General features: G+C 33.5%; 1 protein-coding gene across 1 annotated transcript in view; it reads left to right on the top strand.

Moving 5' to 3' along the window:
• LRP1B (LDL receptor related protein 1B) overlaps positions 1-20175 on the top strand; it is a gene marked incomplete at both ends in the record, with an annotated part of 1860945 nt that overhangs the window by 1832191 nt on the left and 8579 nt on the right. Inside the window, one exon of the mRNA XM_079710778.1 lies at positions 14413-14489. Coding sequence (XP_079566904.1) covers positions 14413-14489 — 77 coding nt within the window. The remainder of the gene's footprint in view (positions 1-14412; positions 14490-20175) is intronic.

Raw genomic sequence — 20175 nt, 5'->3', positions numbered from 1 at the left:
TCCAGTGTGACTGGTGTCCTTATAAGAAGGAGAGATTTGGATACAGCACACACAGGGGAAGACCATGTGAAGATATATAGGAAGAAGATGGTCGTAAGCCAAAGAGAGAGGCCTCAGAAGAAATCAAACCTGCTGACACTTTGATCTCAAACTACTGTTACTTTGGTTTCTATTCATTCTGTTTCTTTATGCAAATATACATTTGCAGAATATTATATACTAAAATGAAATCATGTAATAGGCACTCTTTCCAGTTTATTTACTTTGCAATACATTATGAACATCATTCCATGTCAATCTACATAACTAGATGCTTTTATTCTTAAGGTTACTGAGTGTTCTATAGTCTTGACTTTTCCTATTTTATTTAATGAACCAGCTGTCATTCAATAATTAGGATTTTTTTGTTAGTTTCTGTTTTGTTCTGTTTTAAAATTAATTTTTCCTAGGATAAAAACTTCTGTCTTTAAATATCAGTGTGCTTATCTCATTAGTTTTCTAGTATCAACACCCAGAAGAAGTAATATTCAGTGTGAAAATATAGACTTTATTAATCAAACTAGCAATGATTTGGGGCAAGTTACATTGTCTCTTTGTGTCACATTTTCCTTGTCCATAAGGTGATGAGTTTAGACTAATTGTTCACTAATATACTATAAAACTATAAAGTATGATGTATTTAATCAGAGTCCCATTTGAATTTTAGTAATTTTTAATAAATTGGGTCAGAGTCACAACCCCAGATACCAATTCTCTCAAAATTACTCTAAAATATCTATAAAGACACTGAGAAAACAAAGATTCCCATTAGTAGCAGAATTGAAGATAACAAAGCCTTTATTATTAAAACTATAGAGTAACTGAAGGGCTAATCATAAAATTCCTGGGTCACAATTAAATATTTGTATTTAATTTTTCTCTGTGATACGATGGTCTATTTTCCTGATACTTTAAAATAATGTACCACAATTTATCAGGTTATATAAATAGCTTATTTATGCCTAACTTCAAGAGAGGTAATAATCTTTTCCACCTATTTCTTATTATCAACCCCTAGTCTAGTATCAGTAGATCCACAATCTATAAGAACTAGAGACCTAAGTGTCTGTCCCCTGGTTTCTTCATATTTTTGTCCATTTAGATAACAAAAATACTGGTGATTTTTTTCTTCCCATATTAATTCATCAGCAAATTTTTATTGAATACCTACTATATACCAGAAAACAACCTAGGCACTGAAGTTTTTATCAGTGAACAGACAAAACTGTTTGACTTGTGAAGCTTAAAGATTAATGACCATTATTGGTGGAATTTGGGGAATATTTCCTTTAAAATCAATTTTCTGTATAATTCACCTTCTTTTTCAAAAAGAAAAGAAAAAAACAAGTTTAAAATTATTTTTTATCACCTGAAAAGGGAGAACCAAAAAGATCTAACTCTGATATTACACTGGTTTTGAAATCATACCAATTCAGGCCCACACTGTTTTGAAAATAGCAGTATGGCAAAATTCCAAGACATTTCTTACTATATATATTATTGCTTCTTGCCCATAGCAGGACCAATTCTCTGTGTGGTCAAAAACAATTTAACACTGTTAGTTTTTTATGTTTTGCTTCTTCATTTCAAGCAGAAGCTAAAAATAACTTTCTGTGAGCATTTTTCCCCAATCTATTATTTGTTTTTCCCTTTTTTCTGGATTTTTTCCTTTTTTTGTTTTTTTGGTTTGGTTATATTTATTTGAGCATCTGTTTTTTTTGTTTTTGTTTTTGTTTTTTTGTGGTACGCAGGTCTCTCACTGTTGTGGCCTCTCCCGTTGCGGAGCACAGGCTCCAGACGTGAAGGCTCAGTGGCCATGGCTCATGGGCCTAGCCGCTCCGCGGCATGTGGGATCTTCCCAGACCGGGGCACGAACCCGTTTCCCCTGCATCAGCAGGTGGACTCTCAACCACTGTACCACTAGGGAAGCCCTGGGCATATGTTTTGTTTTGTTTTGTTTGCTCTCTGGTTTTTGTGTGTGTGTTTTCCTCTTTTTTTGGGGGGGGGGGAACAGTTTTCCTTTCTCTGATCATCTTCATGAGTGTATGGTTACATTTTTCATATTACCCTATGATATTCCATATTGTATGGCTAGAATTGACTTCTCATCTCTGTGTGGCCTTTTGACATGGAGCATATTTCTATGAAACTGGCTTGGGAATGCTGCCTGTTTTACACCATGGCCCTTCTAAATGTACATGTCTATTTCTCTCTGGCAGATTGTAAATTCCTTTAAAAAGAGGTTGTATCTGATTTATCTGTTTTGCCTCAGCAGCTAGCATGCATTCTGTGTGTAATATGTGCTTAACTAATGTTGCTAAAAAATACTGTCCTAGTGCCTGTATTGTATTGTGAAATCTGACAGCCTATGATATAAGAATCCTTCTATCATCATTGTCATACCACTTCTTACTTCATTAATACATTTTCAAAAACTGCAAGAGTCAGAAAAAAATTTAAAAGTGATTCATTTCATTATGATTTTTGGTTCTCTTTCTCATCTTTATGATATCTTCTAAAACTACCACAGGAAGTTTCCTGAGCATTCTGGAACTGAGGTTAAATATCTCTCTACAAAAGGAACTAAATAGGCTTTTAACTTACCCATATTAACTTATTAGTAAAACTTAATTATATTAATTTTTGTTCTCTCTTCTCCTTGACTTTTTGTTGTTTTTACTCTGGTATTTTTTCTCTCTCAAAAAAAAAAAAGAAAAAGAAAAGAAAGAAAAAAGAATGAAATAGAGGAAAGTAAGTTGTAGCCTCTGCCCTTGAGGGACTTTGATCTATTTGAGGAAAGAGATGAGACAAAAAGGAATGTGGCAGGTGCTCTGGGGATGTGAGTGGTGTAAGATAAATGGTGCTTCTGGGGGAGTATTAGACAATAACGTTATACACTGAAATAGTTCTGAGGAACATAGTATGCTTAGCTAGGAATTTGAAATTTATTCCATAAGTCCATAAGCAGTAGGGGAACATTAATAACATTTGACATATGAACTATCTCAATCATGTGTGTGTTTTAAAAAGGTCTTGATGTCATGGTGCTCTGCTGGAACAAGAAGCCCTGGGTTTGAAAAAACAGATTTTAAAATGAATCCCAATTTACAAAGGAAAGGGAGACAAATTTTTTAATTAAAGAAATGGCTTTTTAAAAGTGATTTGTTGGTAAACAGGGCACAAAAAAGAGTCAAAAGATAGAAGAGCTTATATCTTGGAATTGTAGTTTGTTTTGTTGGTTTCCTTTTTCTTCTCTTTGCCTCATTTGTCATCTTAATATGGAAATACTGATAGCATCTACTTCCTAAAATTATTTTGAGGAATAAGAAATGTAATACCTGTTAAAAAAAAAACAGAATATTGTTTTCAACATAGTAAACACTTTTAAAAAAAGTAGAACCTTAAAACTGTTCTAATAGACCATATATAAAATGATCAGTACTTGGCATAATTTGGGCTTCTGGGAGTTTGGAGGGAAAAAATAAGCTGTGGGGTTCTTAAAAAGTGCTCGTTATTAAAAATAAGCAAAATATGGCATAAATAAGATTAAAAGTGTGATGATTGTGATAGTAATAGTGACTGAAAAGGGAACTACATAACTAAGCTCAAGTGCCATGAGGGATACGAGAGAAAAAAAGGGCAGCAGGTCCACCCTCAAACACCTCAGAAAACACACAGGAACTAGCTTTTGAAACATTTTCAAAGCAGATTTTAAAAACTCAGAGGGATGCAAAATGAATATACAAGTACCAAAGGGACATTTATTAAGCGAATGATCAGAAAATTAGTCATTTTCTTTGGTTTTGTGATTGTTCCATCTAATTATTTTCTTAAAAGTTTAGCATTGTTTTCTAAGTCCTTAGGGTGAGAAACACATAAGGAAATGTATAGGTACTAGGGAGACCTCTGTTGGGGTTTTGGGGAAGAAGATAGTGAGTTTCGTTTCTGTCACACATTTTTAAAAGGTAGGAATTATTCTTCTATATTACAACAGCTAATTAAGGCCTAAGTATTTCAAACTACTGGCTCTGCTGAAAGGAGAGGGCACGTTCTACTCTTCAGGCCTCTGCTGTCAGGCTGAGCAACGCTCCTCCTTGTGGACCAGCGACCCTGTGGCCCCATAGAGAACATTTGAGAAGAGCCCAAGGAAGCTGTCAGGAGTGATTTCAAACAGATCACAACTTCTCAGCAGGGGTTTTGAGCAATTCAACTTTAGCAGCCTGTGTTATCCACTTTTCAAGAGTCAGGGCATTGCATGTCCCTTATTTGTTTTCTGCCCCGTGGCATATTTTCAAAGCACAAAATGTGAAACGTGCATGTCTTTTGGAACAGTAAAGGCCAGGAAAATCTGTCACATCAATATCTATCCTTTATGATCCCAGGTAACAAGTTGTAGCTTGTTCTAGCTTTCACCATGCTAGTCATGTCATGGGGAAAAACACGGAATACAGATATATTTTTCTATTAAAGTTTCAAGCCCAGTTTGTGCTTTGAGAGTACAGGTGGTGCTGCCTAACAGAGAAAAATTATTGCATAGTTACACATTGGGCAGCTATTGTTATGAATCTTTGATGTAGTCACCTTATTTTCCCTTGATTCTGGGACATGTTCTTGGCCTTTAATATAATCAGCAAGTAAATCAGAATAACCAAAGAAACCAAATACAATATAACTACATAGTATTTTCATTTGTGTACTTGTTACCTCTTTAACAATTTACATTACTTTTCTCTCTATTAGACTGCGTTCCCCAGATTTTGCTGCTATGAAAAAGCACAGGGCTTCCCTGGTGGCGCAGAGGTTGAGAGTCCGCCTGCCGATGCAGGGGACGCGGGTTCGTACCCCGGTCTGGGAGGATCCCACGTGCCGCGGAGCGGCTGGGCCCGTGAGCTATGGCCGCTGAGCCTGCGCATCCGGAGCCTGTGCTCCGCAACGGGAAAGGCCACAACAGTGAGAGGCCCACATACCACAAAAAAAAAAAAAAAAAAAAAAAAAAAAGAAAAAGCACAAATTTCAGATACTTTTAACAATGAAGATTTATTTCCTGCTCATGTTCTATCCTGGAACAAGTCAAAAAAAAAATAAATAAATCAATAAACCTCCAACCTACTACTTAATTCCAAACCAACTTTATACAATTTTAAGAAAAGGATCAGAGGAATATAGATTAACCAGCAACACTGGTTTAAGAGTAAAAAAATAAATGAAAAATTCCTTACATTATCGTCAGTTAAGGAAATATTTTCTTCTTTTTCACACTGGAATAGTAGCAGAAGAAAGCCATTTTTGTTAAAGGAGTACAGAAATTTTAGCCTAATACTTCTTCCACTCAGCATACAAAGAAAAATTATATTGCTATTGGTGTGCCATATACAAGCTTTAAATTTAATATTCATAGTATTATTTATCACTTGAGTTAAATTAATTTAGAGGGTGTGTAAATTTTATATACATTGTATCATTTAATCTTTCAGGAAGCCTAATTTTTTTTTTCAACTTTTATAATGATCAACTTGCCTTGCAAAAAAGAAAAAGAAAAAGAATAGAAGGAAGAAAGGGAGGAAAAAAGTAAAGAAGGAAGAAGAAAAATTTTGAGGTAGTAAAAGGAAAACATACAATAGAAAGATAAAATATAAAATATTAAGGGGAAAACAAAGGTTAAAGCATAAGAGGCTAGATCTGTGGGAAATGTGTGACAAAAGTGGGAGTATTGCTCTCCCTTGTATTATAAACTAAACCACCAAAGTGGGTGAATTGCTAGAAGATATATCCTTTGTGAGGAGGGGAGACTAGATTACAGCACAGTTCTGTCTAATTCCAAAACTTACACATGCCATTTGTGTCACACCATACCAGCACTTTAATTTTACACAATTACTTAAATGACTAAATTGAATTAAATTACATTTAACTACATATTTGTTTGTATGATTTTTATATAAAACTGGTTTCCATGTCAATTTACCCATCAGGCAAACTCCTTTAGAATTTTTGTCAGGGAAAGAAGATAAACGTTTCTTAGTTAGCTGCATCGTGGGACAAGAACGGAAGTGTCACACAATTTACAACATTGAATAAGTAAACTTTTACATGTCCAAGTTGCTAAAATGTGATCATCTAATTTTATAAAAGGAAGAATTAATAAATAGATTAATGAAGGAAGGGAGGGAGGGAGGGAGGAAGAAAGGAAGAAAATATTTGCCTATTACTGTGGTTCTTACATGTTAAGTGTTTTTCATAGTGGATCAATGTTCTTTTCAGTGAGAAATGACTGGTAACTAGCTGAAAACATGTACTTATGAATGGAGCTATATATTCTTCTTAGAATGGGATATGACACATGTATGTGTATTCATATGAGTTCAGCCATGCATCCTCCATGCCTTCATGCATTCGTTCATTCATTTTAACAAACAAACATATTGATTGACCAAACCTACATACTGACCATGTGCTCAAGAAATGAAGAAATATAAAAATGAATAATAGATGACCCCTACCTTTAAGTAATCAGTCTAGCATGGTCATAGGCAAAGGCATATTTAGAGATTTATAAATGCATACATAAATAGAGAAATGCAAAAATAGAATGTACCATATTTATGATTGTATGTGGATCAAATATATAAAGGTATTTATAACTGCCCCCAAATGGCAATTCTCCATAATGTAAAATACTACTGTAATATTCTATAGCCTTTTAGATTTATTGAAGATATTTATCTAAACTTCCTGAATCAATTTTTAGACTGCTGCCTGCATAAACCTTCTCACCTTGAGTCAGGGAAGTAATATAATACTTGGATTAGGAAAGAAATGTGTGTTAATGGCCATCTTTTGTCATAAGCCTTCAGATGTTTCTGTTTGCAACATGTTCCTATAAGTGTTGAACAAATCTGGTGAGTGTTTTATGACTAATTGACATTTATGCAGCGTAGACAAATTTGTTAATTCATACTGACACTTGATTTTAGCAAGTCATTTCAATTTTTTTCATTTACTCTTTTTTTGATTGCTTATTTTGTTTTAAAACAATTTAAAAAATTTTAAAAACTTGTGAAATGCAGGTCCTAGATTTTGAGGAAGGCTGAATGGTGGTAATTGGGAAGGTGGTATCAATACTAATACAGTGTACCTTTATCAATTAAAAATGTTTGCTTCTAGAAACCTTTGATGTTACCTTTTGGTGGATATGTAAAAATCTTGTAACTAGAACAAATGCTATACTGAAGTATCAGAAAGGAGGTGACTATCTGTATATAGGAATTATTTCCCAATGATTTAGACTATAAATTAAAGTAGCTAATATCAATACCTCAGCATTTGTGCACTACAACTGAAAATAAATATTTTCTAGAGAATTAGAGTTATATATCTCACTTATAAAGACATTCACACTCTCAAAACCTTCTGTTAACACTTTCTGATATCCCTACCATTGCCCCAAATTTATATAGGACTAATATGCCTTGAATGGTATTTAATACCTGCAGTTGACTATGCCAGATATTGCCATTATAATTTGTTTCAGATTTTACCATGTTGCGCCACAGAAACCCTATGAACTAGGAAGGGTAGTCATTAGGTTTTCATAGAAAAATTCCTTATTGTGTACTCTTATTTTGTGCTAAAACATAAAATATTCAGGTATAAGATTAGTCACTTTGTCTGCATGGCACTAAGCATGGAGATTTCCAACCCCACCTCCCAGCCCCCATGGCTTGATATGTTCTTAAGCCAGTTTTGGAATTGGTCATTCATCGTGGCATCATGTAGACAGAAGTTTCCACTTGTGTTACAGCATACATTGCTTTTCTTCCCACTTTCAGCTATAGAATTATAACCACCGTTTCTAATGTAATACCCTACATTTATGTCTTCAATGTTATCAACCATATTACTTAATACTAATTTTATGATTGTTCCTTTTCCTTTTGAGTTGATGCATGTAACATATTAATTTAAGTAGAAATCATCTACTCACTCGGAAAAAAACACTTTATGCCTTTCAGATCTGCTTTTAATAAAATTTCCTGGAAAATATCTAGATAATAAAAGTTTTACATTACTAGAGATTTTGTTCTTTTTAAAATATTTATTGAGTCATCATTTCACACTTTAGTGGCCATTTCTGCTTAGGTGGCCTGCATAGAATTTTGTGCTTAAACATTTCTAACTTAAACCAGCCAATCTTAACAAACTTCCTTTTATGGATAACTTCTTGGCAAACTAGATTTTATCTTTTCTTTTATATTTCTCCTTCTTAAAATTATCACTTTAAATAATGCACTTTGTTAATTTTATTTCTTTCATGGTCACTTCTTCAACTGAAATTTCTCATTAATTTTTACTTTTCCTAAAATAATTTTTGGTCAGAGTTTATTGAACATCTCATTATTATTTTACTTCATCACATTAACCCTTCTCAGAAGTCAAAAACTCTTTCTGACGAAATGTCCTTAATATTAAAGTAAGATTAACTTTGTCTCACTAATTTTATCAATACTAGCTAACACAATGATTTAATGTAATATTTTAAAACTAGGCATTATAATATATAATTATAGAGTTGAACCAATTATACTTATTACAACAAACAAAAATTTAAGATACTAACTTAAGCTTTTTGAAGAAAACAAAGCAGGGTAATACCTAGCTATTTCTATGTTAGAAATAACAGTCAAATTTTGATAGAGAATAGTGCTAAATAAATAGAAATTGTGGTACAAAGCTGTGTGTGTGTGTATATATATATGTGTGTGTATATATATACACACACATATATATATCTACCAAATGAATGAAATATAGAGTGAATTGTTGTGGAAGTTCAAAATTGTACTGAGTAATAATATAGATGAATTTATAATTAATGGATCTTGTATCTTTAAAGGTGTTTTAAACACATGTACAGTATTTTGGAATCAACACAAAAATGTGAAGTTGGTATCAAGAAGGATATTAACACCCTTCTATAACATGTCCCTCACTGTCACTGCCAGAGACAGAATATCAGGCATTACTGACCACAGGTCTGAGCCAGTGTGGTAATTTTAACAATTTTACTACTCAGAAAATGCACTGATTTCCCTTTGTTCAGATAATATTTCTACTTTCTTATGAAGTGACTGTACTCTCTTGGGCATGAGGGAGTAAGGAAAAGCATTTTTCCTACTACTGCGTTGAATTAGAAGGATCATAATAACTCCACATTTTATTTTTACCTCTTATTAGCTATGATTTTTCAGGAAAATCTTTTCAACACACACTTCTCCATTTCATAAGATGAATAATTCCAACTCATGGGTTATTATAGAAGCTGAATAAGAATATTTTTCATATGAAAACACTTATCCTAGGACCTGGCACAAAGTTGAGCAAATGTTAATTGAACTTTATTCAAAATTTTATATCAAAGGTAGGATAGAAAATTTTTGAAGCATGTTAAAAAAATTATAAATCTTTATGTATATATGAAATAATTTTATCTCAGAAAATTAGGAAACAATAACAGATGAAAAAATGTTTCAAAGTCAAGTTAACAAACTGGTGAATTAATATATAAATATCCTTTCCAAATGCAATCAAACTTTTTGCATTTTGCAATACAGCAGTCTGCAAGAAGACGGGGGCAAAAAAGTTCTGGGAGCTACGTAGGGTGTAAAGCTTTAGAGTTAAGAATGCCATGCAAATGTAGTCATGTTCTTCCACCAAAAGAGTGAAATTTTCAGAATTAATCAGAAAAAAAAATTTGCAACTGACTTTTAATGTTTGAATTTTCATCACTGTATGAAAATACTATTTTATAAATCTGATGCATAAAATGTAGTCATATTTTTATTTTTATTGAATGAGATTTTTGGAACACCGAAACATGCATGGCACTCTGCACAAGTTTTCTAAGGCTCCTTTAATCCCTTGTGCCATATTTTTTTTCCCTGTGTGTAGAAAGAAAAGGGTATATTAAAAGATTTTTCATTCTGAATGTCTCCATCATCATGGTTAATAATGGCAGCCTAGCATATAAGAGGAGAAATTCAATTTCAAATTGCTTTAAGGTTTACCTTTGAATTCCACTTTGGTCAGAAGAGTCCCATGACCTTTAAATTTGATGAAAAGAGGGAGCAGATATTAATCTCATTATTTTATTTTGAAGTCCTCCCAAAGCAAGTGACTCCAGATGACATTTCCACAGAATGACATGAGTAGTCCACGTAAGTTGATCATTATTACAGTGAAAGACAATACCTAAGATTTTAATACACTTTCAGTATTTTATATCTGATTTCAATTCCTTTTGTAAAATCTCTCTGCTACTTCAGAGTTCTCATTGTTTTCGACAGTTTGTACGTCTTATATTTATGCTTGTATTGTAAAAACTGCTTCTTTTTAAAGATTATATATTTATTCCCTTATATATGCCAAACTTATTTTGATAGTCCAAAAATATTTACTGTGCTTCCTAGTAATATATGCTACACTATTGCCTTTACACAAAGGTACTCCCCCGTTACAGAAAATTACAATTGAAATATAGAATATTGTAACTATACAATAATTGTACACACTGTTAAAGAACACAATAAGTTAACTATCCAAGCATTTCATATAGTTACATTCAGATGAGAATTAGTTACCCCAAACAAAATCCACTCAGTTACTTTCAGGTACTATGTTAAGAATTTCTACCAATGTCATTTAACCTTGTGAACAGTCTTGCTGGACATGCATACTATTATTCCTATCCTAAATTTTTTTTTAGTGATTGAACAATATTTGGTATAAGAACAAAATCTGTGGGAACATAATAATTTATCTCAAATATCTCTTGAAGTGTGATTTGTGAAGTACTTGCATCAGGCTCATTTTGTTAAAATGCAGATTTCTGGCCACAGCTCCAAGCTGCTTAATGAAAATCTCTGGTATATGGGCCTCCAGAATTTCAATTTTAACACATTTTTCAGTTTGATAATCATTAGTCTAACCTAGAACATAAAGGGAAGAGTAAGATTAGGAAAACAATATAATGATAAACAATCTTTCTTTTTAATGTCACTGGCCTTGGAGAGAAGGGGAGAAATCAAAAAGACTGCTTTTGAAGCAAATATCTTCATACGATAATGTGAAAAGAGAAGGATAAACAATTGTTTGAATAAATAAGAATCTATCTATCTTTCTATCTACCTATCTATCCATAATCCAACAATACTTTCATGAATCCAAAATTCATAAAAGTGTTTAAAAAGTTAAATAATTCAGAGTGGTAGTGATCAAACACATAAGAAAAAGAAGCTGATTTTCATTGTCCCAAGGTAAAGTGCAGTGGGGGAAATAACTGTAGAATAAATTTAAAAGGAAGGATATACAGATGTTTGTGATGGTAAGAAAAAAAATAAGATTTCTTGGGAGGACCATGCAGGACTAACTCAAAGGTAATTGTCCAGGGACGAATGGCAGGGAGCAGTAGATTGCAACAGTACAGATTAAAGATGACTAGGGCATGGACTACGGATTTTTCTTGAGGAACAATGACAAAGACGCAGATGCCAGAAATTATTATAGTCAGCATGATTATGCAAATAATTCAGTGGGGAATTTGGCCGGAAATTTTGATGAGTCACACACATTTCAATTCTTAAATGATCTGCCATTAATGGCTTTGATCACTGTAGTCTACTCATAGAATGAAGATTTATGAATTTCTATAAAGACAGTAAAAATACTTGGTCTTAAATCAACCATTGGAGGAAGTACTTGTGGAGCAGCAAATGCCTTAAGTTGTAGTTTTGTAAGGTAGGCAACAAGAATAATGACTTCTATGTGATTTAATATCTCAAAAGAGATTATTTTTTTTAAACTGGAACAAATGTAGACAAGTGGAACATATTTTATATTTGGCCATAAAACTATTTTATAAGGAGTATAGGGAAAATTGCAAGATGATCATAAGTTGATTAAGATGCAGAACTGTTAAAATTATTCTCCAGCACAGTCTTTGAGTGTTATTTCCAGTATGTAATAAACAAAATATTCCCTGAAAGCTAAGAAGTTAAGTGTGCTTCCACAATGCAAAAGAGAGGAGCATCACGACCACTAGCAAGTGATATATTTTATCTAATATAAATACTGGGTTCCAAGCTATGAATAAAACAGAAAATTACTCAATACTGTTAATAAATACCACCTGTCCTACTTAAATAATTTCAGAGTTTGGAATAAAAATCACAGTATCCTGATCTTCTTTGTTTAAAAATCTCTCTCTGCTCTTCTGGAGTTCTAAAGACATATTTTTAATAACTTCCTAAAATACTTAAAACACATGATGCTCATATCAGAACATCTTATCAATTAGCATTTATTCCTCCAATTCCTGAGCAATTCCATTTTCTGACTTCCAAGCATCTCAGTGTTATGATGAGCCCCAGAGGTTCTTATCTCTATTAACACAACAAAATATATCTCAGATCATTTTTCTTGCTTAACATGAACCTGATTTAGGTTGCTGTTGTTACTGTTGTTTTTTAATCAAAGGAGGTAATGTAAAGAGCAAATTTTGATACTTTAATTTTAAAATAGCTTTGTACACATCAGTTATATAATAAAATTACCAAGCAATCACTATTATTTTTTTCACTGGAGCATGTAAAATATCCTCAGTGGTCAATTAGAAAGATTTGACAAATGTAAAGCTACATAAAACAAAAAGACTTTTGCAATGATTAGGATTCATTCTAACGACGTTTGCAAAATTTGCCTAAACATCTTATTTTGAATTATCTTTGGACTGTGTCAAGAAGTAGGAACTGAAGAACTGGAACAATTTTCTAGAACATTCAACTGCAAAACCACAACTAAGGAAGAAAAATGACTTTTTTAAATCAATGATTTTATTGGTTGTTCACTTTATTATAATTAATTGAAATATGCTCATTTCATTACCTCACTTCAGTAATACAGACAGCATCATAGACCTGGCCTTAAAATTTATTTACCTATTTTAATGATTTACTTGTAGTATGGTATATAATAAATGTGATGTATAGAAAATATATATGTAAGCTTTTTATAAAGGATCTAAATAAAAAATCAGGGTAATGCATGAGTGACGACTTAATAATAATATAATGATATTAATTTTCATTGAAATCATGATCCATACTCATAGTTTTATAATATTAATCAAATAACTATTGAATAGTAACATTACTGTCAATTATTCTGAAGTTAATGTATGCTTTTATGAAACAAATTTTTGTTTTTGTAATTTGAGTTTGTCAATATGATGATTTTATGAGATTTTGCCCTTGTGTTAGGACACCCGATACTGTCTTCACAAATACCACAAATAATTCACATGGCATCATAGAAGCCTAGTTCCAAAACAGCTTCAGCTATTTGAATTGGCTATGACAGAATTGGAAGAGACCCAGAAATGGCAGTTATTTAGTTTGGCCCCCATGCCCAAAGATATCTACTTGGAATAATTCTGGAAGCTGTTCTTTTACTGTGTACAACTATTCGTGATATGGTGATATTTGGCAGTCATTTTAAATAAGAACTGAAGCCAATTAAATTGTTTCTCTATGGATTTCCTCTGACAGATGCATGGAGGCATCTTGTGTTAGCCAGCAGACATTGTTCAAACATAGCTAAAACCATTCCAGCATTTATTTTGATACAATCAGCTAATTATATGGTTGTGATTTATGTTTAAAAGAAGGATTTTAATCAAATCTATTATTTTAATCCTCTGCGAGACTTCCCATCATAATGTCATGGTTCCTATATGGGAAAGACCACTTCTCTGAATGAAAACTTGGGCATATTGTCTTCATTTCATGGGAATAGAAGTATGATCTTAAATGGGAAAGCACTATATTTCCCTATCTCTGATTAAAAGAGTAAAAATTGTGCAGTTTGAACTATGAGACATATGACCATTTTCTGTTTGTTTGTTAGTTCCACTTTGAATTTAGAACCAGAAAAAATAAATCACAGAAACTTAGTAAAGAAGGATTTGCTTGACAGGCAAACTCAATTTTTATAGTGGCATAATTTTCAGTATATCTCAAATTAATCTCAATTCTTAATTAAAATTTCAGTTTTGTTATAAAATATGCCAATTTTAAGTTTAACATAGAATAAAGAAAAATGACTATAAACTTAAATTTTAAAAAGTATTTTAACAAGTGAAGTCCAATTGAAGTTACCCTCAGCATACTGACAATATGCAGGAAATTAGCAGAAATCTCTATCTAAAATTCATGAATCTGTGCTAGCAGGCTCTTCCTTCATTTCATTTGGTTAAAGTTACTACATTAGCAGACTTGTGGGTTTTGTTACTCACTGATTTTTTTTTTTTAACCTTTCTAGATGCTCCACCAACTGGTCAGGCACACAGTGTGAGAGGCCGGCCCCAAAGAGCAGCAAATCTGATCATATTAGCACAAGTAAGTTTCTCAGATTAATATCTTGGGTGTTCCACATAGTATAGAAAGCATTGTTTTCTTTTTATACCGTTATTGCAGGAATTGAGTCTTGGAAAATCTCTTTTATGGAATTTTGCAAGAGATCTGCAATCCATATGTTTTTTTGGTTTTTTGGTTTTTTGGTTTTTGTTTTTTTGGGGTTTTTTACATCTTTATTGGAGTATAATTGCTTTACAATGCTGTGTTAGTTTCTGCTTTATAACAAAGTGAATCAGTTATACATATACATATGTTCCCATATCTCTTCCCTCTTGCGTCTCCCTCCCTTCCACCCTCCCTATCCCACCCCTCTAGGTGGTCACAAAGCACCAAGCTGATCTCCCTGTGCTATGCAGCTGCTTCCCACTAGCTATCTATTTTATGTTTGGTAGTGTATATATGTCCATGCCACTCTCTCACTTTGTCACAGCTTACCCTTCTCCCTCCCCATATCCTCAAGTCCATTCTCTAGTAGGTCTGTGTCTTTATTCCTGTCTTACTCCTAGGTTCTTCATGACATTTTTTTTTCTTAAATTCCATATATATGTGTTAGCATACGGTATTTATTTGAAAGAAGAAGCACTGAGCTCTCACCTGGTGACAGGATCCAGCGTTATGTGCTCTTTTAGGCTGTGAGGGTTCATCTCAAACTTTGGCAGTTTTCAGAACACATCTGTATACCTAGCTTAAGCTTTTCTTCGGAAATGTGCCTCAGCTGCAAAGGCTGCAAATATCACAATGGATGTGAGAATGCTTGGGGAAGAAAAGTAATTTCATGTTTTAATTAGAGTGTATTTTTCTTGAAGTGCATTCAGTGTGTTGTGGAAAAACAAACTTGGTTAGTCTCAAAGTGATGAAGTATGTTAACAAGCAATTTTTAATAAGGAGCATAGTTGATTCATTGCTTCCTTATCTTTAAAGTACTGGTTTTGAAGTATATTAAAATATAGCAACATTTTACAAGTTTTTTTGTGTGTGTAGCTGTAGTCTTAGGACAGGTCCCTGATATGAAAATTTATCTACATCAATATTTTGTGTCTATGTGTGTGTGTTCCAACAATTTTAAATGATTTTATAAAGATTTTCACAACAAAAGTCTTACATAAAGTTTCCCAATTCACACATACTATCACTAATGAGTGGAAAATTTTTGAGAAATCTGGAATAACTATCAAGTGGATAAATATATTCTTGAAGAGAAAAAATAATACCTCTGATTTATGAATGCTTACTTAGCAATTTTTCTCTAGTCTTTCACTGCTGGTGAGAGAGCATACATGAAAACAAACAAAAAATATACTATGGAATTTGTGAAAAAAAAAGACATTATCAAAATCAAAAGTATATGATTTTTGTACCTTAGACGTAGGCTCCCAGTGTTTGCTGATCTACTTGTTTGTTGTGCCTGTCCCCAAATAATTTATCATTGCTTGAAATTCTTCAAGTGACATTGTCTAAAGTTCCACCATTTAGAAATTAACTTGGGCTAATAAGGATGACCATCTTTGAAAAATGGCAAATAGGTATAGAATAAATAACCTTAGAAATGAGTCTTTGCATTTGGAAAAGTGAGATACGTGATTCTGCTCATGGAGCATATGGTGTTACCTTAGAATTTGTGTGTTGTCTTTAGGAAGGGAAGGGAGAAGACTGTAGCAAAGCTATGGACACATAGTTGTAGGAATAGGGCACTAGGATTTGAGGAATTGGTTCATAAAATATAGGAGATGTGGAAAAACATACCTTGCCTAACTTGATATTGCAAAAGAAGAGCAAAAGAAAAAAAATGCTCTCTTGTCTCTCTTCCAGGATCATACTGACATTAGTACTAACAATTCTGGAGGAATACTAATTTATATGATTTTGTGAACCAGTTATAAGACTCAACCTTCATTAAGAGCATTTTTGTAATGAAAAAATGCATTTGAGTTACCAACCTGTAGAACATACTGAAGTAATAAGTTGAGAATTAATGAAGTCATGGTACTTTAGGCTTTCTTTTATGATAATTTCTCAATTATCTAAGATAAATTAAAAACTTAGTCTTTTAGAGAATCAAAACAATTTTAAATATTGATAAAATTTTCTGAAAGAAGGAAACAGAGTAGAATGTCAATTGAATTTTCAATTTATATATAAGGTCCATCTACAAAGGAAAGTTTCATGTTTGGAAGATGATTTTGAGGAGGGGTGTGCCAGATGTATTTATTGAAAGGTGATGTTGCCAACCATTTGCATTGGCAACAAGCTCCCTTATAAGGAAAATGCCTCTTATTACATGCAACAGTTCTAAAATAGGAACTATCACATGGAAGGAGGAGTTGCAAGTAGTTGTAACCCTTTTTCCAAAGATTCTGATGCTCTTTCTTCCATCACTGATTTAAAGTCACATTTAATGGAAGTATCAATGCACATTGCAAGAGCTATTAGCTATGCAAATGTCAGATTATCTCAGATTTGAGCAAAGTTGACCACATAATGACTTTGTTAAAAGGTACTCATCATCAGACATTTGTGCTTAGAGAAACTTGCCTCAGTAACTCTGAAAGGAGAGAAAAGGTAGCTAAACTGATCCTTCCTAAGGTAGGAGGGCTATTTTTATTTTCTCAGATAAACTCCAGTGGTTTTGAATGGTTGTCAAATGTTCCCCGAACTTGGGCAGAAGTCATTTGTTCAATAAGAACTTGGGCAGAAGTCATTTGTTCTTTTGTTATCCAAAAGATGGATACTTTAGGAATGTGTTTTCAAATCTGCATTTCCACTTACAGTGAAGCATTCCATAATCATTGGACCTTGGCACAATCAGGAATATACTGCCTGTCTCAGCCTAACTGCTATCAACTGGCACAAGATTTACCTTTCTAATTGATGAACAGCTTTCTTAATCATCTCTGAGTAGTCATACTGATGTTCTCGGCCCCTTGCGGTTTAAAGTATCTAAAGATCAGCCTGCCTGTGGAATTAAGTGGATCTATTATTCTAGAACTTTCTGCTTAGTTTCCACTTGAAAAAGCAGAAACTTTCCTGAAGTTATTTGGAAGAGTTTTAAACTAAGGATGATTAAATATTTATTTTATACTCCTGTTTTAGATTTACCTAAAGTTTTAAGGGAGTGCATGCTCAATGTTTAGATTATGCTATTCATATCTGCTAAAATTAAGGAGGATAAAAATATACTCAGCATTTGTGGGGCAGTAATGTAATGATGCTGTATTTTACTGTAGTGACAACAGAAATGTGATATCTGTTAGGAGGTTATTCATATCTTCTATTTTCCTACTTTATCCTCATGTCTTTTATACCATCATGTTTTAAAACAGAAAAAAAAATAATTATGTTATGCCAAGGAATTATAAATATAACTATTAATTGCAAATATATAGAGAAAAATGCAACAAAATAATGCCTCTGTCCTAATTATCCAAAAGCAAGTATTTATTGAGCCTCTACTAAGTGTCAAGTAATGTCTAGATCCCAGGGATGAATCAGTGAATAAGATAGTCAGTGCCTCTTCTCATGAAACTGAGGTGCCAGAGGGATAAAAAAACAGTTAAACAAGAAAGCAAGCGAATAAGTAAACACGTAGAAAATAATTATGAGTCTTGATTGGATCTGTGAAGGAAGTAAAAAAGACACAGAACTAGAGAATGTTAGGGGAGAACTGAGGTCAGGAGTGATTTCTCTGAGATGGTGATACTTCAGCTCAGACATGAATGATTAAAAAGGGGAGGAGACACTAAGTGTATTTCAAACAAAAGAAACAGCAGATACAAGAACACTGGAGTAGGAAAGAGCTAAACATGTTCAAGGGATTGAAAGAAAATGAGTATACTGACACCAAGGGGACAAGAGTGAGAGTAGTACAAAGTGAGGATGATTATACATGACCAAGATGATAAGCAGCCTCTCAAAGATCACTGGAAGGATAATCTTTGCTAAGTTTGGAACATGTTATGTTCTTTATGATTTTTAAAATAACAGTTCATCGGGCTTCCCTGGTGGCGCAGTGGTTGAGAGTCCACCTGCCAATGCAGGGGACACGGGTTTGTGCCCCGGTCTGGGAGGATCCCACATGCCGCGGAGCGGCTGGGCCCGTGAGCCATGGCCGCTGGGCCTGCGCGTCCGGAGCCTGTGCTCCGCAACGGGAGAGGCCACAACAGTGAGAGGCCAGCTTACCGCAAAAAAAAAAAAAAAAAAAAAAAAAAAAAAAAAAGCAGTTTATCAAAATGCTTAAGAAACATCATCCAAATCACTATATATAGAGAGAGAGACACACACTCACATTTATACATATATGTAAACATAAACTTAAGAGCAGAATATATAGCAGCAAGTCAAGAGGTCAATTGTAATGATATAATTTATGCTTATATTTTTCTACTATAACTTCAATAAACAAAAAATTATTTCTTTAACTTTCATGATAGTAAACTCTTCTGGTTTCCCTCCCAACCTCTTGAAACAACTCTGTCTTCTTTGTGAGATACTTCTATTCTATCTCTTCTAGTTAACTCATTTTCCACATACCACTACATATATTCTCCTTGGCAATCCATAATTCCTTGATCTCAGTTTTCAACTCTTTGTTAATTACTTCCAAATTTCTATCCTCAATCCTGGTTTCTCTTCTGAGGCTGAGACACATATCCCACTGCACAATTGCTGTATCCATATCGATGTCATCTCTGTCTAAATCTACCTGGTTATCCAAGCAACACTTAAGTGTCACTCTTAACCTTCCTTCTTTTTTAAGCTAAGTTAGACAATATAGTCCATAGATATGACTTCCTAAATTTCCTTCAACATCATCCTGTTTTTTAATAGCACAAATTCCCCACTCATTTATGTAGCTTACACAGCCCTTCCTAACATCCCCTTTGCTTTCCTCTACAGCCACATCTCCTTCTACCACTCTCCGCTCTACTCTCCATTCAGACTGTTGTTCCTTGATCTTTTCTCCTCCAGGTTTTCATATTTCTCTCCCTAGATTAATTCAGTATCTCCTCCTCCACTCAACCTGCATTCTCTTTCATGGAACTCATCCCTCAGGTCTCAAAGGCATACCAGTCCTCCTCCTCTATCCCAGATCTAGTCGGATACTACTCCTCTATGTTTTCAGAGCAATACATACTTTCACTAGGGTAGTGCTTATCACTGTGCTAAATAAACCCATGTGTTTGTCATCTTCTAATATACATCAAACAAGATGAGAGGAGGGACATTTCTATCCCCAGGGCAAAGTAGAGTAAATGTTGAGTGTGTGGAGTATAGCAACACTTAAAATATATCTGCTAAATGAGAAAATGTATAGTCCCTATGATATCCTAGGCACTGTGCTATCTGCAAAACAAAGATAGATAGTTGTGCCCTCAAGTTACAAATAAACTGATCTCTACAATACATGGTGAAAAGTGCAAAATAGAGGCATGCACAGAGTCATATGGCAATATGTATTTTGAGTCAGTTAATAAACATGTATTAGCACTTTCTGTGTAATAGACACAATTCTATTTACATTACTATGAGGTATGTATTAATGATAACACTCATTTTATAAATGTGTAAACTCAAAGAATATAAATTTGCCCAAGTGCATGTTGCTAGTAAGCTGAGATTTGAACAGAGGTAGCCTGGCTCCAGAATCTATTATATCAGCTGTGATGCTGTA

The sequence above is a fragment of the Hyperoodon ampullatus genome, assembly GCF_949752795.1.
Source record: "Hyperoodon ampullatus genome assembly, chromosome: 8".
NCBI classification, from domain to species: domain Eukaryota; kingdom Metazoa; phylum Chordata; class Mammalia; order Artiodactyla; family Ziphiidae; genus Hyperoodon; species Hyperoodon ampullatus.
Note: the sequence above shows the minus strand (reverse complement) of the source record. Positions and strands in the feature narration are given on the sequence as shown.